At 36.9% G+C, this 20,954-nt stretch overlaps 1 protein-coding gene across 1 annotated transcript in view; it reads left to right on the top strand.

The window, feature by feature from the left end:
* The window catches only part of LOC144967664 (DENN domain-containing protein 5B-like), a 60,287-nt gene extending 43,391 nt beyond the window's left edge, over positions 1 to 16,896 (top strand). Inside the window, exons 20-25 of the mRNA XM_078905191.1 lie at positions 2,364 to 2,530; positions 3,014 to 3,096; positions 3,661 to 3,787; positions 4,552 to 4,726; positions 6,787 to 10,169; positions 16,760 to 16,896. Coding sequence (XP_078761317.1) covers positions 2,364 to 2,530; positions 3,014 to 3,096; positions 3,661 to 3,787; positions 4,552 to 4,726; positions 6,787 to 6,976 — 742 coding nt within the window. The 3' untranslated portion in view covers positions 6,977 to 10,169; positions 16,760 to 16,896. The remainder of the gene's footprint in view (positions 1 to 2,363; positions 2,531 to 3,013; positions 3,097 to 3,660; positions 3,788 to 4,551; positions 4,727 to 6,786; positions 10,170 to 16,759) is intronic.
* The last annotated feature ends 4,058 nt before the right edge of the window (positions 16,897 to 20,954 follow it).

The following is a 20,954-nucleotide window of genomic DNA, read 5'->3' as shown; positions in this document are numbered from 1 at the left end:
AGAAAATAAGTAGGAGTGAAATATCTGTTCAATGTTACAGTTATCATTTAACGTTATAACAAGTGTAACTAAATGACAAATTTCCATAATTATGGACAATAAAGATCTATTATTATTATTATTATTATTATTATTATTATTATTATTATATTATTATTATTATTATTATTATTATTATTATTATTATTATTATTATTATTATTATTTATATACATTGACCTTCTTTTTCTTTTGCTTTTTTTGTGTGTTTGTATTACCGTCTTTCATCTTTTAGAGGAAACAAAAAAGGGAGGGGGCAGGGGGGAAGTTAATGTAGTTTGTCAAACTTTGTCTTTTAAAATTTACCCAAATACTCAGTATTGTCTCATACATCTTGTGTCATGGCCTTACACTTTTTACTGGCACTACTTTAAGAGTCACATGTGCTGTAAAACATTTACAAACAAAACACAATCTCCAGAGAAAATAATGATAGCCATTAAAGATTTATTGTCAAAAAGCAACCAAATGAAATTGGTTGTTATATAAAATATGATTGCATAAAAATGGACATTTAGAAAATAATAACGATAATAATATAGCATCTTACCCCATATCTCAACAAGCTCAAAGCGCTTAACAGTAACGTGACAACTTTCACTCAAACATGCAGAATGAAACAAAGCAATAAATTTTACAGTGTTACATATTAAAAAGAAACGTTTTAAGTTGTTTTTTTAAAGAATTCTGCATCATTACTGTCTCTGATATATCTTGGAAGGGAGTTCCAGATAAGGGGTGCCGAATATTCAAACGCATGCTCGCCGATTTTGTGAGTCATTTTGGCTTATTTTAAATATTGGGGGGAAAAATTGATTAAAGTAACTGAAGAAATCCACTCAGACATTTGTTTTGGTCCTTAACTTCTTACACTATAAGGGACTGGATCACACCTTGGTCATGGCGTAGGTACCATAATATAATATAGTATTAGTATTATTATTATTATAATTATTATTATTATTATTATTATTATTATTATTATTATTATATATTATTATTATTATTATTACTAGTAAAAAGCCCGCAATTTCGCGGGGAAAGAACTATTTTCATTCGATATTGCCAGAATCATTTTCTTGATTAGCTTGATTACGATTAGATGCACATTTTAATCGATGTGCTTGTCGTCGCTGCCATGCTTTATTCGGCATGATTTTAGTTTATCAGTCAGTAGATATCAATATCAATAAGTCGCAAGTCTTTACCACGCTTTACTTGGGAGTGCTTTGCACTACCTTCAATACTTCACAAATTAAAATGGCGGCTGAGAATCAAAACAATGGTCAAATTAGGACATTTTAAACTTTCACAAATCTATCCAGGTTTGTTCTAGAGTTTTTAAAACGCTTTTATATGACAAATTGAATAAATAAACGCCTGACAAAAGATCAACGGTGAAAATACAAATTGAATGAATACTGGGGATGTAGAAGCTTTCGGAATGTCTCCCATTTACTTAACTTATGTGAGGTCAAATGAAAATCTGAAGCGGACGCGAAAAATATCATGTCCCCGAATCTGTCTACTTTTGGTTTGTTCGGGCTAGGAGCTAGACAGATCCAATTGACAGTTTGCCGACAACGTTTAACTAAATATTTCCCAAGGCAATAATTATCACATCGATGGCATAAAAACGACAGTAATATCAGCAGTAATTTTCGTTGATGTTGTTAATCGGTGAAACTTGTTTAAAATTTCTGTAAATCCGAATACCGTCATGTGATCAAGTGAATTATATCACTATGAATGCCACGATTTGCTGAAAAATGCCAATCTGACAGTTCCTAGCAAACACACATACCCCCCCCCCCCCCCCTTTGCTCAGGAATTTCTCTACTTGATGGACACCCCCCCCCCCCCCTTTATTTTTCTTCCTCGCAACCACATTCCAAAACACACACACACACATATGTATACACCACACACACACACACGCACGCACACATAAACATACACGCAATGAGAACACACTACTACATAACACTGATCACCGCTAAATCAACACAACGGAAGTAAGGACTCTACTGGACAGATAGAGTTGAGGGTGTGGTCATGAGGTGTTAGTGTCTTCGGTAAATTTTTTATGATATCTGTTTGACTTAACGCACTTTCAAACTGACTTTAAATTATAAAAGGAAATCAAGTTATCTGTTTATCTATCTGTAAAAAATACATTTCTATTTTTCAAATCTTTCAGTAGAGTTGTGCGCTGTATCAATTTTTTTATTGACTCAAATAAGCACAATGTTCTCCACAAAGCTATATTTTTTTAAGAAAGGATTATTATTATAACTCAAGAGAATATTGTACTTGTGATGAAGGTTCAATTGTGGCCGATGGTTGGGTCGAGGTGTGGACGATGGAAGCACAGAGCGTCTGCTGGTTGGAGAATTGTTACATCACACCATTGACACAGAGGACGAGGTCGTTGTGTCCCAACCTCCCAGGACTTGCTCTCCTAAGTCACCAAGGAAACAGACAGTAGCTCGTAAGACTTTAGTTGTTGCTGTTGTCGGATTGGTTGTTTCGTCTTTTTTGTTTTGTTTTCTTTAATTTTGTTTTTTTTTGTACATTTTTTGAAAGAGAAATTTTTACATTTTTTTAGGCCATGAAAAATGTTTTTTTTTCTTTTTGTTATTTCAATTTTGTTTTTGAAATTTCATAAGCCCATTTACCAAGAAGTACATACCATTTCCTGTTTATTTGACCAATTTTATATATTTTTAAAAAATTCTAAGTGACTCACCTGTCTTTGACATCATACATTCTGCCAGGCACAACAGGAGAACAATACAATGCAGGCTATTGGTCCTTCATCTGTGATTATTTCGACCTGAGATAAACTTCTGCATCTTCCAGACAAAGCAACAGATTGATTAAACTGTCTGGAAAAATTAATCTTTTAAATTTTGGTCACTAAAGTCTTTCTCCTGACAAAAAAGTCCTTTATTTTATCCATTCTATTTTACAGAATCTGGGATTGCTGAGATCCAGGAAAATCTGGGACAAGCGGTGAATAATCTTGTCAAACATTTTTACAAGCCTGAAAAGGAGGTGAGCATTAATTGGATAGAGGGGGAAGGGAGGGAGGGGCAGATCTTCAGTGCAAGCAAGAAGGTTGAATTATAATTGAAATAATTTTATTTTCTTGTATTTTTCTGTTTTTTGTATGGCTTGTAATACTTGTGAATCAAGTGTAATACTACTAAAAATTTCGTCTGGATGAACAAAGTATTATTATTGTTATTGTTATTATTATTATTATTAGTATTATTATTATATTATTATTATTATTATTATTATTATTATTATTATTATTATTATTATTATTATTATTATTATTATTATTATCATTATTATTATTATTATTATTATTATTATTATTATTATTGTAACCAATCACAGAGGGCAGAGTAGCACAGCAATACGTTATTGGTGTCATAATCAAAAGGTACCGAGTTCAACTCCCCACCTCACTGTTGTGTGGGATGGGGTTTTTTTTCTTATATTTTCCTTTCTACTTTGTGTGACACGGTTTCATACACACTTTTTAGGCACGTTTTATGACGTTTAAAATGGATACTTAACATAATCATGTCCACCGTTTCTTTCCCCCAGCGTGGTAACATCACATTTCTATTGTGTGGAGACAAAGGATTGGTCAATTGTATGGAACAAGTCTTCCAGTTTGGATTCCGATCATCTCGTCTATTCCGTAACAAGATATTCATTTGGGATTACATGGGTAAACTTTGAATTGACATTCATTTGGGATTACATGGGTAAACTTTGGATTGACATTCATTTGGGATTACATGGGTAAACTTTGAATTGACTTTTATTTGGAATTACATGGGTAAACTGTGAATCGACATTCATTTTGGATTACATAGGTAAACTGGGGATTGACTTTCATTTGGGATTACATGGGTAAACTGGGGATTGACTTTGGATCTGTTGTTTTCTTAACAATTTTGTAGGATTATTTACTATTCTCTTGCATTTTACTCTTTACAGTCAGGATTGTATTTTGATCTAACCTCACATACCTAGCTATAGGTAATGTATAGTAAAATATAGGGAGTAAAAATGACTCTTATAAAAGATACAAAACAAAATAAACGACGTTTCGGCCTTTTCAGGTAAATAAGAGAAGGAAATTTAATCATGGATATTGGAAAAATGCTAGTACATATTGCATGCCTTGCAGGCAAGCAGAACTGTATGAAATGGAAATTTAGTACAAAATGGCAAACTGGGGAAATATCGTGAAGCGCATTGAGCATGGTGAATTCATGAAAATGAGTTATATGGATGTTGAGGTTTGTTTTTTTTTAGTTTTACATGGTAGCACATCTGACCGGTAATCAGAAGGTCTGAGGTTCAATCCCCAGTCAAGGTCGACTGATTTTTTTGGGATTGTTTTTTCATGTATTTTTCCTTCTTGCTTTGTCTGGCACCTTTCATACAAACTTGTTCAGTTCTTTATCATGTATTATTTCCTTCCAGAGCGTCTGAAGGGGTTCTTTGAAAACACATTGAATAGCAGTGCAGCCAAACGTTTGACCGATGTGTACAGGGCTGGTTACTGGCTATTCTGTGACCTGGTAGGTAAAATCAACACAGCATCCGACACAGTTGGCAAGGACGGAAAATTCCAAGTCTTTATCTGTGTAGGCATCAGGTAGGTCCTTCATTAACTGTTATCTGAGTTTGATGCTGGGAAGTTTTTTCATGTGTTCAAATGAAAGGAGACATTGTGCGGCTATGTGGTCTAGTGGTATGACACTCGCTTTTGGATCGGAAGGTCCTGGGTTCAAATCTTGCTCGGCGCATAGTTGAGTCCTTGGAAAATGCTCTTTACTTATATTCAGGGCTGCCAGATGATTGTGGTTGAAAGCGGCTTCGCGGTTTTGCGAAGTTTCGAGGCCATTAAAAAAAAAAAAAATTAGCAAAAAAAAAACTAAATAAAAAACTCCCGAAAATTAAGTAGCGTCATTATTATGGTTAGAAAGGAGCTCATTTACGATGAATGAGTAGAGATATGTAGATAATATTAATATGGGGCAGTGAATGGTTACTTTTTGAGGATTGGTGGGGCCTCTGAAATTGATGTTGTTTAGTTTGTTTAATGTATTTCTTCTGCACAAATCCCTCTATCTACTCTGCACTCTCTTGTTTAAGGTATGTATTGTACAATAATCTTTACTAAATTGCTTATATTTAAATGCCTGGGTGGAGATCCTGACCTCCTATAGTGGGCAGGGAGGTACATGCTGTGTCTTCTATCCCCCCAACCTGTTTTCCAATTGTTTCCTGTCGTTGTCTTGGAATGAGATTACTTGGTTTTGTCCTGGCCCTGGCCGGAGTTCCTTGGCTGGGAGGGAAACAGTCGAATGTATAGTTATAGTTTTGGGAGATGATATTTTTTCATTGTAAATCATCTCTCTGTTATGCATTGTATTATGTTTAGTTTACATATTATATGATATATGATTTGTAAACATTTGAGTGTATTCCTCTAAGTTGAGACCAGTGCTTGTGTCTGGATGAGACTTTTAGGTGATCTCAAAATAAGTACTTTGACGGTGTGCTCTTGGAATGAATCTACATCTGTTCCCTATTTGAACCAACTCCCCTTTGTCTTACCTTTTCTTTTGTGCTTTAATTGTAATTCTAGAACTTTTTATTATCCCATTTTCTTCCTTTTTACTTGCGCTGATATGACCTTAATGTGTTGCAAGTGCCATAAAACCCTTAAAATTTTTTTTTTTTTAAACATATTGAAATGCTAATTTATAAAGAGTAACATTTTTATGTACCTTACTTCAAAATTCAGTTTCCGTAGTGATTTCTGAAATTCAGTCCGTGTCCAAGAGACACCGTTTGGTTGGAGCGGATTTTTTCAAACCTGCCTGGCAGCCCTGATATTCTCTCACCGTACTCCGGTTTAAAATGAGTACCTGGCCATTAACAGTGATGTCTCTGTCGGAAAAATTGTAATCGCTTAACAGGCGTCATGTCTTATTCTACATATTACATGTGGCTGTCGGTTAGGGACCCCTTGTAAAGTGCTTTGAGCACGTTTAGTGGATATTGCGCTAAATCTGAATACCTTTATTGTTGTCAAGATTTTCAAGGGGCACTTTTTTCATTCAGACTCCAAATGAAGCATGAGTAATGAGCAACCTTCCTCTAAAAGTCTTGTGAATTATTTGGTTGATTTATTGAAATGAAAAGGAATTATAAATATTTTTGGAAACTCACAACTGATATCAAATGGGAGTTTTTTTCGTGCAAAATTGCACAATGTGACAGCTTTCATCTAATAACATGGACTTTTTAAAAATCATTTCTAAACACATTCTGGAATATGAATCATTTATCAATTGCTGGTAGCAAATATAATGATGTTATAATGATCAATGTAATGGATCCCAGTTCTTATTTGCTATTAGCTTGGTTCCCCTTTTAAAGGGATTTTAGCACATTGAAAGCATTTTACTCCTTAAGAAAGCTCTTTTTTTCACATCTTTTATAAGCGTTTAACAGTGGCATTATATTTAAGGGAAACTATTCAGTTTTGGCTTGATACACATATTTTTTGAAGATCTGATTCATATTTTTTTTTTATCAAATATACAGCTTTCTGTGTCTGCATATGGCAGATTTGGTTTGGCTGCTGTTAGCCTGTCTCCAATTTTCATTCTTTTGATTCATCTTTCCTCTCCCACCTCTCCCCAGAAAACAATGTTTGCATCGCTGGCTACCCCTGATGGCCAACACAACCATCACTGCCCAGATGTACGAAGAGAACTCATTCCTCCGTAATCCCAGCCATATCAACTTTGTCATGCACATCCTGGACTCCCTGTCCGACTTCACCATTCCCCTGGAGGACTCACTGCTCAGAGGCATCAATGTAGATCTGTGATTGGCCAAAACATGCACCTTTGTACGCTAGCGTAACGTGTGTGATTGGCTAAAACATTCACCTTTGAACCCTAGTGTAACGTGTGTGATTGGCTAAAACATTCACCTTTGAACCCTAGCTTAACGTGTACTAACAAATGTGCATATATTTCAAATGTTGTTCGTAGCTTGGAATCTAGAAGAAGTAGATAGCAATAATAAAATGGAATAGAACCATTAATTTAATTCACAAAGACAGATGATTTGGATGTTTCGGGTTTCCCATTAGTCAACTAAACACAATGGATGAGACACTAAAGACGAATAAGGTTGTAAAAGCGCCTAGCAGGCATCATGTCTCGTCCTACATGTTAAAGTTTTGATGTTGGTTAGGACCCCTTTTAAAGCATGACCTGGTTTAATCCGACATGATAGCACATTGTGTCGTTTGACTGGTTAGTGGTGGGGAGTTGGGGTAGGAAGTAATTCGTTTCAAATACCATCCAATCGCTACTTTGAGCTTAATCTCTCCTCATTGGAGAAATATGATCAAACTGAGGTTGGGGAGGTGGCAACTTTCAGTAGAACGGTTGGGATGATTCAGGGATGTTTTGGATTACATCTAGTTGACAACTTGCCTATGGGTGATTATTTACGAATGTGTGTGTGTGTGTGTGTGTGTGAGAGTGTGTACGTACATATGAGTGAGGTGTTGTAAAATGTACGAGAGCCAACAGACAACTCTCCACCACTATTCTCACTGCCCCCCCCCCCCCCCCCCCCTTCTTCCTCCATAGTACAATCTATTGGACATGATCGGCTGTACAATTGGTTTCATTTATGAATTTGAATTCAAATGGCATTACCTATCTGGACCCTTCTCAGAATATGATTTCAGTCAACTATGATCAGCATTGGATGCTCTGTGAAACCTTTTGATGGTTGAGGGTTCCGTTAGTGTTTGTGTTACAAAAACATTTAATCTCACAAAACATGTTTAGTGTATTGCAGTAAATAATGTCATGGTTTGGCTCTGTGCTTTCCTTTCTTTGCTATGAGATATTGATTGCTTGCCATCTTTCATGACCTTTGACCGGTACTGTAGATCTGTGATAAATATAAATGTCAATAGTAACCATTATTGTAAACTAATGTATTGATATGATCCATATCATTTGTTAAGATTGTATAAATGGACATGTGTTGACACTTCATTTCTTTTCCAACATAATTTTCTCCCACGAAATGTGTCTGTGTTTACAAATTGTCAGATGTAACCGTTTTCACAAATAGTTCATAGGGTATTGAAAAGTGCCAGATGAAAACAGAGAATAAAAAGTCACGTTGTAAGTGCCGAACTCAGGATCTGATTGACACCACACCCTCCCCCTGGCCAGGAGAGAGAGGGGGGGGACAGAGCGAGCACTCACACAACCAACTGAGCTATCCAGCCAAAACAATTTATATAAGTTTGTTTTTTTAATTAAAGAAATACTAAACAGAATGTTTTGGGCCAAAAACCCTTCTTTGAACAATGTTAATACATCTCATTCAATCATGGGAGAGTAGTTTTGTATTTTTCCAGTTAATCTGGATTGAATGGGATGTGTTAACGTTTTAATTGTCTTTGATATGGATTGAAATAGGGTTTTCAGTTTTCAGCCCGATACGTCAACTGTTTGGAATTTTGTTCTTTTTTCAAGCTGTTATATTCATTTTTTTAAGCATTCCTAGCTTTATTGCTTTACTTTTTTATATGTCTTTTGTTGTTGTTGTATTCTATGACAGGGACACGTCTTGCCTAATTGTCTACATCAGCTTTACCTTGCAAAGAGTTCTTATTGTTTTTATTTGGCTAGATTAGATTATACTAAATGATGAAAGCTTTACTAGAAATCAAATCATCCACTTTCTTTGTAGTCAATCATTTGTTACCCGTCACTTCAATCTGGTATTGTGTCTGGGTTACCTGGATGCTGGAGATTGGATTTCAAAGTGGTACAGAGTTACACCATTTACAACATTTGACATTTTACAGTTTTTTCTCCTCATTTGAAGTGCATTAATTTTATATAATTTTTATTATAAGCTGTGAAGTGAAGTTTTCAAAGCCAAAATACCAGAGTTACAAAAGTTGACCTTTAACCAGCTTATTCTCCACATTGGAAGTTCATTGATTTATAATGTTTTTCATGATCAGCATGTAAAGTGACATATTTCAATGTCTGTCTGGGTGTCACCCTGATGCCATAGAGTCACCTGATGCATAGTGTCAACCTGATGCCATGGTGTCATCCTGATGCCATAGTGTCACCCTGATGCCATAGAGTCACATGATGCATAGTGTCAACCTGATGCCATGGTGTCACCCTGATGCCATAGTGTCACCCTGATGTCATAGTGTCACCCTGATGCCATGATGTCAACCTGATGCCATGGTGTCAACCTGATGCCATGGTGTCATCCTGATGTCATAGCGATTGTTCTAGTGGATCACATTTAAAAGTCTCTTACAATTCAGCTCAACCGTCATCTATTAGTGTCTGGATGAGTTTGTATGGATATTAGATAAATGTAATCTGCCGCCAGCAGTGTTTCCACTCAATACAACTCATCAGTGCAGATTGGCAAAATGATTCATAAAGGAAAAGAAGATAAAATGGAGTGAATGCATTCCCTTCCCAATTCAGTCCCTTGATTGATGACAGAATATTTACAAGGACACAAACACACACAGGACTGTCATTTACACGTTGCAGCTTGTGCTCATGAGTTGGTGGAATTTGTGATTGTCGTACCCATAGAAACCATTAAGTCATGAGAAATGTGGGGGTTTTTTTAAGACTTAAGTTTTCCTTTTCATCATATTCACTAAGTTGGACACAACTAAGGGACATAATCGCTGACAAATGCATTCCCCCAACATGGAACAGAATGCTCAAATTATGACTGTAGTGAGCTTTGCATTTATATGGATGGATTCATTTGATTTATGAATATTTACGTACTTTTTCCCCCCATCAACCAATGATATTGATCGTATTTATGGTGTCATCACAGCTCTATCGCAGTCATTCAAGACCTTGGATCAAGGTGGAACTGATTGATCTGATGAGAAAATAGGGTATGGAGAAGTGCCAGATGAAAACAGAGAATAAAATGTCATAGGGTCAGTGCCAAACTCAGGATCCACTTGACACGACAACCTCTGCCTGGTGAGAGAGAGAGAGGACAGCGAGCTGTCGCACAACTGACTGAGCTATCCTAACTGACCACGTCACTTTTTATTCTCAGTTTTCATCTGGCACTTTTCCTCTCCATTGGAAAGTGATTTACTTGAAATCTTAATGAATCTCTGGTTGTATTTTTGGATAACCAAATGGTGGCATCCATTGATATACCATGATTGTGGTCCTTACATGAATATTACTGTTTTCATTTTCCCTTGTTTGATTGGTTGGTACAATGTTATATTTAATCCCCCTCTTCCCCCCCCCCCCCCCCCCCCCCTTGTTCAGGGCTGCAACCTCCCATCATCCCGTGTGTTATTGCAGCACCATTCCGTGTCGAATCAACACATGACATCTCTTTCCCCACCATTCCGCCCCTCAAAGTTTTATTTATTTCTAAAGTTCCATCCATACCATCCTGATTAATGTCACTCTTTGTATCATCGTTGTTTTCATCATCGTCATCATTATCATCATTGTCATTGTTATCATCGTTACAAAATGATTTGTTTATTTACTTACATACTGACAAGAATTGCCAATTTAGAATAACAGTGACAATGATTAGAACTGCCCTAACAATACTTGGATTCACACGTTATTTATATTCATGTCTCCATTTTTAACATTGAAGGTGGCCACATACACACACTTCAGTGGTTAAATGGCCAGGTAGTTTTGATTCACAAAATTTCTACTCAAATTATATGATCCATGCAATGTGTATTTGTGATCCATCGCCTCAAAACAATTTTATGACGGGAAGATTAAAATTCTGAAAATTTAATCTGCAGTATGAGATATGGGTGAAGGTTTTTTTTTAATGTTTTATTGAATAGAATGAATAGAGACTCAGGGTGGGGTCTTTGACCTCCCATGGTGGACAGGAGGTCACGCTATGACTTTTATCCCACTTATGTCTGTTTTCTGAGTTGATTTTTGTCTTTGTCTTGGAATAGGATTACTTAGTCTTGTCCTAGCCCTGGCCAGAGTCTTTGACTGGAAGGAAACAGTCGAATGTATAGTTATAGTTTTTGGAGATTTTGTTTTTTCCTTTTAAACCATCTCTCTGTTATGCACTGTTACATTTTTTTGTTATACATATATATTGGTTTGTAAATATTTGAGTGTTTTCCTCTTAGTGGAGACCTGTGCTTTTGTCTTGATGAGACTTTAGGTGATCTTAATCTAAGTGCACTGATAGTTTGCTCTTGGAATCTACATCTGTTCTCTATTTGAACCATTCACTTTTATCTTACTTTTTCTCATGTGCTTTCAATTGTAAATCTATAACTTTTTGACCATCCCATTTTCTGGTGCTAAAATGACCTAAACGTGTTTTGAAAGTACCGTAAAACCCTTAAAAACGAAACAAAAACTAACAGACTTTTTTAATTGAGAAAAATCAATTTTCCATATTCCTGACCCTTTTAACCTGATATTCAGAGTTCAGAATCTTGATTAACACATGAATTAGAGCCAGAAAAAGCAGAAAGAAAAATACAAGAAAAAAAATCACAAAATATCAGCCTGCCTTGACTAGTAAACTTAAAGGTGATTTTTTTCTTTCTTTCTTTATCGTGGCACTGTTTGATACACACTATTTCATGCTTATCTTCCACCAGTGCCCAGTCCCCAATTTGTCACTTTGAAAAAAACATTAAGTTTACCAGTCGAGGCAGGCTGATATTGATATTTTGGGATGTTTTTTTCTTGTATTTTTCTTTGTTTTTTCTGGCTCTGATTCATCCACATTTTTTCAGATCTTTAGTTTTCCTCAACATAACATTGTTTTGACGCAGTTGGTCACATTTTGTTGTAGAAAGAGGAAACGGGAGAATGTTGTGGATAAATGAGCTTGAATGGCAATGGTTGAGTGGAACGTCAGTCTGGTTACTGTAAGCCTTTGTCTGTCTGAGGTTTGAGTTTGAAAGAATCTTGTTTTGTCAAACATGTCAAACTTTATTATAGTTCACATGTCGTCCTCCTACTTATTTATTGATCCAATCCTTGTCCTGACTCATAACACATTACACATTACACGCCATTGCATTTGTGATAACTACACATAGATATCATGTATTTTGTTTGCTATTGATAAATATACAGGTCCATTCATGTTATTGACATTATAAATATGTATGTTATTATTGTTATTCAGGTTGACATGTGTATATTTTTTGTTTCTATCGTACAAGTCATTCGCACAATGGAAATAAGATTTGAGATCGTGTCAATCTTTTCATATTGAAAAGTCAGTTTTGGGAGCGATCATTCTTTTTTGTTTTTTTGTTTTTTGTTTCTTTGTTTTTTTAGTGCAGTTGATTGGAGGACGAATACTGATCCCTCCAGACCTCTCCGATTGAAGTAGGAAAATTCAAGTTCCCACTTTTTGTTTCTGATGAATCAACATCAGTCCTGGAACTGTGTATTCAACGAGTCTTTCACCCTATCTACCTTTTTGTATTCTAAATCCACCAAATTAACCCTTCATGGCCACAATGAGCTTATTTTTAAATCAAAATGTTTCTTAGTCTTCATTTGGTTACAACTACAAACCCTACTGTTTTCACCAAGAGCGGGGGGTAACGGCGATGGAACTTGGTGGAAACCCAACTCACAACCAGGCTGATCCAATCAACAGCTCAGTAAGTAGAGCACTCGTGTCACAAGCAAAGGAGGGTCATGACATGAAATGATCCTTGGTCCAGATGAGATTTTGTCTGAGCCCCCTGTCCACCCTGTCCAGTGATTGGGTCATTGAGATCTTGTGGAAAGAATTTTACCACACATTTGTGTGATGCCTAAAGGGTGGCGAGCAATTTCTACTCTGCCGTACTCTTAACAAACACATATTTAGAAATTTGTCCAGAAAACTCGTCCTTCAAATATCGATCGATTTAAATGACCCTCGTCTTAGCAAAAACTTTCAAACTTTCAAAGTTTTTGCTAAGACAAGGGTCATTTAAATCGATCGATATTTGAAGGACGAGTTTTCTGGACAAATTTCTAAACGTGTTTTTCCAGAGCACGTCAGTACTGTCCATTGAATGCTACAAAAGTCAGGATAAACTCATTGCTCTAAAAACAAACCCCATTCACTGACCTCCCATAGTGGGAAGGGAGGTACATACTGCGTCTTCTATCCCCTTATACATGTTTTCCAACATGCTTTCTGTCTTTGTCTTGGAATGAGATTACTTGGTTTTGTCCTGGCCCTGGCCGGAGTCCTGGCTAGGAGGGAAACAGTCAAATGCATAGTTATTGTTTTGGGAAATATTTTTTTCCTTGTAAATCATCTCTCTGTTATGTATTATTATATTTCTTTTAAATGTATAATGTAAGCATTTGAGTGTATTCCTCTTTGTTGGATTTTGTGCTTGTGTCCGAATGAGACTTATAGGTGATCTCAAACTAAGTACATTGGTGGTATGCTCTTGGAATCTAAATCTGCTCCCTATTTGTTCCCAGTTCCCCTATGTCTTACTTTTTCTTTGGTGCTTTAATTGTAATTCTAGAACTTTTTACTATCCCATTTTCTTCCTTTTTACTGGCGCTGATATAACCTAAATGTGTTGCAAACGCCGTAAAACCCTTAAAAACAAAACAAAAACCCCATTCATCACTTTCACTGTCGCCTTGATGAAAACAATTGGATGTGGTCTCAGATCCAACTGGGTGGGGTTCCTGACCTCCCATAGTGGGCAGAGAGGTACATACAGTGTCTTCTATTCCCTTATATCTGTTTTCCAACATGCTTTCTGTCTTTGTCTTGGAATGAGATTACTTGGTTTTGTCCTGGCCAGAGTCCTATCTAGGAGGGAAACAGTCAAATGCATAGTTATTTTTTTGGGAGATAATATTTTTTTCCTTGTAAATCATTTCTCTGTTATGTATTATTATATTTCTTATTTTGAATGTATAATGTAAGCATTTGAGTGTATTCCTCTTTGTTGGATTTTGTGCTTGTGTCCGGATGAGACTTATAGGTGATCTCAAACTAAGTACATTGGTGGTATGCTCTTGGAATCTACATCCGATCCCTTTTTGTTCCCAGTTTCCCCTATGTCTTAATTTTTCTTGGGTGCTTTAATTGTAATTCTAGAACTTTTTACTATCCCATTTTCTTCCTTTTTACTGGCGCTGATATAACCTAAATGTGTTGCAAACGCCGTAAAACCCTTAAAAACAAACAAACATCTCAGATCCAAGTGTATTCAAGATATGCCTGTAGAGTAGTTCAATTCTGTACCATTTTTAAAATTTAAACATTCATAACCCATCGCCATATGTATTGAGTGTCGTAAATCCATAATTCATTATGGGATGTAGGATTGGGGATTATCTGTTTTGTTGTTGGATTGGATGACGATTTTTTTAAAAAAGTTTTGGTAGTGTAGCAGTTTTGTCTATGTGGCTTTCTGTCTGCGTTCATAAGTGATGAGAAAGGGAAAAATCAGATTCTTTGCAAAATCAGGTTGTTTGAAAACTGGAATATTTTTGTTTGCAAAATGGAATATTTTTCAACTTCTCGTTTAAGTGTGTTTCTTTTCTTTTTTTTTTTTTAATTTTTATTTTGTCATTTTTATTCTCTCATCATTGATATCGTATACTGCACACAAAACGAACGAAGAAGTGCTAAAACAAACATACTAACAAAGGAAACTAATGCCCTTAATAGCAGATCGACAACTATCCTTTTTCGGACTGATAGTAAGGAAAGATAAGAATGAATACCTGGCAAGTTGTGGAAAAATACCTGGTAAACGCGCCCGGGGGAGACAAAGAAAAACACTCATAGACCAACTGAAGGGCTTCACCAACCTAACAATCCAAGAGCTGTTTGAAAAAGCAAGAGACAGGGAGGAATGGAGAGAGATAATTCATGCAGTATCCGAAGCCTGGACCAGGCATGGATCCTAGAAGAAGAATTCTCTCATACAAGGTTTTTAATTCTTACAGATGGAAAAATCCGACCTGCCGACTTGAATATTTAATCATTCCTAATTTTTAGGAGATGAAAAGCTAACTTTATTGATCGACTACTATTTACCCTGACAAGGATGAAATAACACTTCAAAATCCTGAAAATTATGTAATCTGTTATCAATTTTTATTTTCAATACGTGTTAATGACTTAGAAATATTCATGAAGTTCTGAAATTGGAGCCAAAATTGTCTAATTTTACGAATTTTTCTTAGTAGTTGGGAGGTCTGAAGTAAGAAAAGCATTGAGTAAAGATTTGATGGAAAGACTAAACAATCTTGTCGCACTGGATGAGATCCCCTACCATCTTGTCACGCCGTGGACAGCTACAACCCTGCATTGCTTGGTGACGTCACCTCTCCAGGAAATGATATCTCGTCATGTCAGGAATCCTGTTTCCCCAACGCCTCATTTAGTCAGGTTTTCTGTTTCGCAATTCGAGATGGGTGTGGAAAGGTCAAGGTCATCCCACCGTTCATGCTTCATGATTGAATTTGAATCATTGGCTTCATTCAGCTGCCAATCGTTTTGTCTAATGCTGGACGCATTGGGTTGACCTCTTGATAAGTGATGTCTGTATTCATTTTTATTGTTTGGTGTGGGCGGGGGGAGGTAGGGTTTTCTACGGGTTTCGTTACTTGTTTGGGTTTTTTTTTTTAATTTAGGGGTATTTTTTGTTTTGTTTTGGTTTTTTGTGGGGGGGGGGGGGGTAAAAATTATGTTGGCAATTTTTTCCTGTCCTCTCTCTATCTATCTATCTATCTATCTATCTATCTATCTCTCTATCTCTCTATCTCTCTTCTTTAATTTTTTTTCTTCTTTTTTTACCGTTTTTATTTTTTTCCTGTTTTTTATTGTTTGTTTGTTTGTTTGTTTTTGTTTTTATTTTTTAAAATATTTCATGCGTGTAGTAGTGGTGAGGACTCTATCGTCCTCATTGAAATAGTGTGTATGAATGTTGCACACCTTTAACATGTGTGTATGAATGAAGCACACCATCAGTGTGTAGTAGATAAAATACACCCAACAGCACGCAATGTGTCTTTAATCAGTAAACTGTTGCACACTGGAAAAACATGTATTTAAAAATTTGACCAGAAAACTCGTCCTTCAAATATCGATCGATTTAAATGACCCTCACCTTGGCAAAAACTATCAAACCTGGGACTTCAAGGAAGACTTCACGAAGTCCCAGGTTTGAGAGTTTTTTCCAAGATGGGGGTCATTTAAGTCGATGGATATTTGAAGGTCGAGTTTTCTGGCCAAATTTTTAAATACGAGATTTTCCAGAGTACGGCAGTTTACTGATTAGTTAAAAGACTTGTTGGTTGAATATTGTACTTAATTAATACCGTACTGCCGGCATACGTTATTGCCCTGTGTGTGTGTTTGTGTGTGTGAGCATTGCTGATGACGTCTGGTCCACGTGTGTACACAAATAGGACAATCTGGGGTCGATTATAAAAATGTATTGTCAAATGCTTTTATTATATGGAGTTGATGTGATGTTGGTGCATTTATGGTTGTAATTTTATTATCTCTGTGTGTATTTGTTTTGTGTGTGTGTGTTTGTGAGTGAGCGAGGGAGAGAGAGAGAGAGAGAGAGAGAGAGAGAGAGAGAGAGAGAGAGAGAGAGAGAGAGAGAGAGAGAGAGAGAGAGCGATCACAAAAATCTTCTTATGCAAATATGAAAAGAAGAAGAAATAAAATAACATTTTCATGATCGAATGCCTGAGTTTCTTTGACTTGGATTTGATATCAATGTCTACCTTTGACCTCACATGGCGGGCAGGAGGTCACGTGATGTCTTCTATCCCCTTATAATAATATGTTTTCCAAGTTGCTTTCTGTCTTTGTCTTGGAATAGGATTGCTTGGTTTTGTGCTGGCCCTTGTCGGAGTCTTTAGTTGAGAGGGAACCTGTCAGGTGTTAAGTATCAGTTTTGGGATATGATTTTTTCCATGTAAATCATCTCTGTTATGTATTTGTTAGTTATTTTTTATGTTTTAGACATATTCTGTAAACATTCGAGTGTGTTCCTCTTAGTGGGATTCTGTGTTGATGTCATGATGAGACTTTTATGTGATCTCAAACTAAAAGTACACTGATCGTGTGCTCTTGGAATCTACATGTACCCTATTTGAACCATTCCCCTTTGTCTTTTTTATTGTAAATCTAGAATCTTTTCACGGCACCATTTTCTTACTTTTAACTGGCGCTGATATATGACCTAAATGTGTCGAAAGCGCCGTAAACCCCTTAAAAGCGATAAAACCAACGACAATCTCCACTTGGTCCTGTGCCATCTGATACCCACCATAGCAATCCGTGTTTTTACACTCGCCTTCAGACTCTGACCGGCTCAAAGTTAACTTTTTGAAAATAGCTCTTCATCCACATTCTCGCTCTATACTCATGTGTAAAATGAGTACCTGGCCTTGAACAGTGTTGATTCTGTCGAAGTTGACTATCCCATTATTTTTTCTTCCAATGGACACTGTCAAACGCTTATACTAAAAAAGTAAAATTTTATATAGAGCAATATTCATTAAATTTGCTCAAAGTGATTTAAAAGGAGTCCCAAGCCAACAGCAGCACTTTAATATGAAGAGTGAGACATTATCAAGGCTTATTAAGTTTTGTTTTCGGTGGAGACAAGGCCTGGTATTCATTTACTGGGTGGGGTTCCTGACCTCCTATGCCTATAGTGGACATGGAGGTGCTTACTGTGTCTTCTATCCCCTGTATGTTTTCCAACTTGCTTTCTGTCTTTGTCTTGGAATGAGATTACTTGGTTTTGTCCTGACCCTGGCGGATACCCTAACTGGGAGGGAAACAGTCAAGTGTACAGTTAAAGTTTTGGGAAATTATTTTCTTCCTTGTAAATCTGTTTTGCACTGTATTGTTTTGTTTACATATTATATATGATTTGTAAACATTTGAGTTTGAGTGTATTCCTATTAGTTGGAACCTGTGCTTGTGCATGGATGAGGCTTTTAAGTGATCTCAAACTAAGTACTTTGATAGCGTGCTCTTGGAATCTACATCTGTTTCCTATTTGAGTCAATTCCTCTTTGTCTTACCTTTTCTTGGGTGCTTTAATTGTAATTCTATAACTTTTTACTGTCCCATTTTCGTCCTTTTTACTGGCGCTGATATGACCTTAATGTGTTGCAAACGCCGTAAAACCCTTTAAAACAAAAAAAAACTGATAGTGTGCTCTTGGAATCTACATATATGTTCCCTATTTGAACCAATTCCCCTGGGTGGGGATCCTGACCTCCCATAGCGGGCAGGGAGGTACATACTGTGTCTTCTATCCCCTTATATGTTTTCCAACATGTTTTCTGTCTTTGTCTCGGAATGAGATTACTTGGTTTTGTCCTGGCCCTGGCCGGAATCCTAGCTGGGAGGGAAACAGTCAAATGCATAGTTATTGTTTTGGGAGATGGTATTTTTTTTCCTTGTAAATCCTCTCTCTGTTATGTATTATTATTATTATTTTTATTTTGAATGTATAATGTAAGCATTTGAGTGTGTTCCTCTTTGTTGGATTGTGTGCTTGTGTCTGGATGAGACTTGTAGGTGATTTCAAACTAAGTACATTGGTGGTATGCTCTTGGAATCTACATCTGATCCCTATTTGTTATCAGTTCCCCTTTGTCTTACTTTTTCTTGGGTGCTTTAATTGTAATTCTAGAACTTTTTACTATCCCACTTTCTTCCTTTTTACTGGCGCTGATATAACCTAAATGTGTTGCAAGCGCCGTAAAAGCCTTAAAAACAAAAAAAAAAAACGAACCAATTCCCTTTTGTCTTATTTTTTTCTCCTCAAATCCTTTTAATTGTACATCTAGAATGTTTTCACATTCCAATTTTCTTCCTATTAATTTACTGGCGTTGATATGACCTAAACGTGTTGCAAGCGCCATAAAACAGCCTTCATTTTACACCAGAGCGGTAGAGAGAAAGCTAGATCATTTTTCTCAGGTTTCAACTTGCGCCTCCAATAGCGAGAATCGAACCAGGGACCAATTGGTATGAAGACGAGTGCCATACTCAGACACCAATGCCCCAAAGTCGCATAACAAACAAAAGTTAAAATATAACGAAATGATTTGGGGGAAAACACGCAATTTAAAGACCAAAATAAATGATACCATTATATCAACAATCAGAAATATACTCTCTCTCTCTCTCTCTCTCTCTCTCTCTCTCTCTCTCTCTCTCTCTCTCTCTCTCTCTCTCTCTCTCTCTCTCTCTCTCTCTCTCTCTCTCTCTCTAACATACACACATAAGCACATACCCACACGCACACTTTCTCATCTCTCCATTTCTCTCTCACTCACTCTACTTTTCCTTCCCATCCTTTTCTCGTCCCACGAGTCTTCTCTTCTCTGTTTCCATTTTATTCTTTATCCATTATACCTTTATAAATTATGTCACGTGATTAGTCTGTCATTCACTCCGTCAGTCTGACTGTCATTTGTGCCAAATCTACGATCCAATGAAATTACAAATTATGAATCTAGACCGACATGCACTTATTTGTAGATCTGATAACCCAAGTGGCTAATTGTTGCAATGGAAATCTCAAAATATGACCACAATTTTGTCCATTACATCAATGTTAAATTAGGCCCATAAGTGTATATAGATACGCATATGTACACATCGATCTAGACGGATCTGTGACCTTCTACAAATGTAGCCATAATAACAAAAATACTGGAGAGCTTCCGCCAAGCGGCATGTGCAGTAAAATAAAAATTTAGCTTACAGTAGTGTAATGAGTACTGTGAATGAATGTGAGTAAACAGTCTTTTCCAAGGGCTCAACATTGCCCCGCAAATATTTTAGTGAATTGGTCTTCGTAGACGGCGTGTGTTTAAGAGATATATACAGTGTATCACGTTCTGAGCCTATACGAACGTTTCCACTTGTTTAACTCATCAAAAATTTGCTTAATTTCACGATACTTTCAAATCGGCACTCTCCCAGTGACGGAGTTAGTTCCCTGCCTAGGCATTAGGGGAGGGCATCCGGGTCACCAAAAGGTCATCGATGCTTTAGGTTTTGAGAAGTCAGGTCATCGACGACTGAGAACTTCCCGACCTCCACTTAGTTCTCGATGCTTTTCTCGTCTCGAGAATCTTGGTCGTCGATGCTTGTCGTATTAGGCTTTTAACGAAATCGGGTCGAACGCCGAACCCGAACGCCGAACCCGAACGGATATAGCCTTCTCACGTGACCATGAACGAGATCTGGATAGTGAAGACTCTCAAGCGGTATGCAGCATCGGATCTAAGGTCACGTGATAGAGGATAGCTTGGGTTGCTGTTGGCTTGTGTTAGGGGAGGGGCAAGGTCAGTGTCATTCAATAGTATATAATTGTGCATGTGGCGCTCTATACAGAGAGAAAATTATAAATTGATTACGGGGAAAGGTGGGGGGGGGGGGGGGTGGGTTGACCCACAAACGATCGAGGTGTTGGGCTTCGGGTAGACCATGATACGAAATCAAAGAGAAAAGGCCGCTGGTACTTGGATGGTGGAAATGGTTGGGGGGGGGGGGGGGGGTAGTGACAATCAGCATGGGATGTATATATTAACATTAATAATATAGGCAATAGACGACCAGGGATGTGTATTGTTTGTATATGTTTGTGTGTGTGTGTGTGTGTGTGCGCGCGCGCGTGTGTGTGTGTGAAAGGGATTACACAAAAACACCTTTCTCTGTAGCTTCCAAATGATTACGTATACGATAAATTTGAAACCCACATT

This window comes from Berghia stephanieae, chromosome 3 (assembly GCF_034508935.2).
Source record: "Berghia stephanieae isolate SIO BIC M18660-M18661 chromosome 3, UCSD_Bste_1.3, whole genome shotgun sequence".
In the NCBI taxonomy this organism is placed as follows: Eukaryota; Metazoa; Mollusca; class Gastropoda; order Nudibranchia; family Aeolidiidae; genus Berghia; species Berghia stephanieae.
Note: the sequence above shows the minus strand (reverse complement) of the source record. Positions and strands in the feature narration are given on the sequence as shown.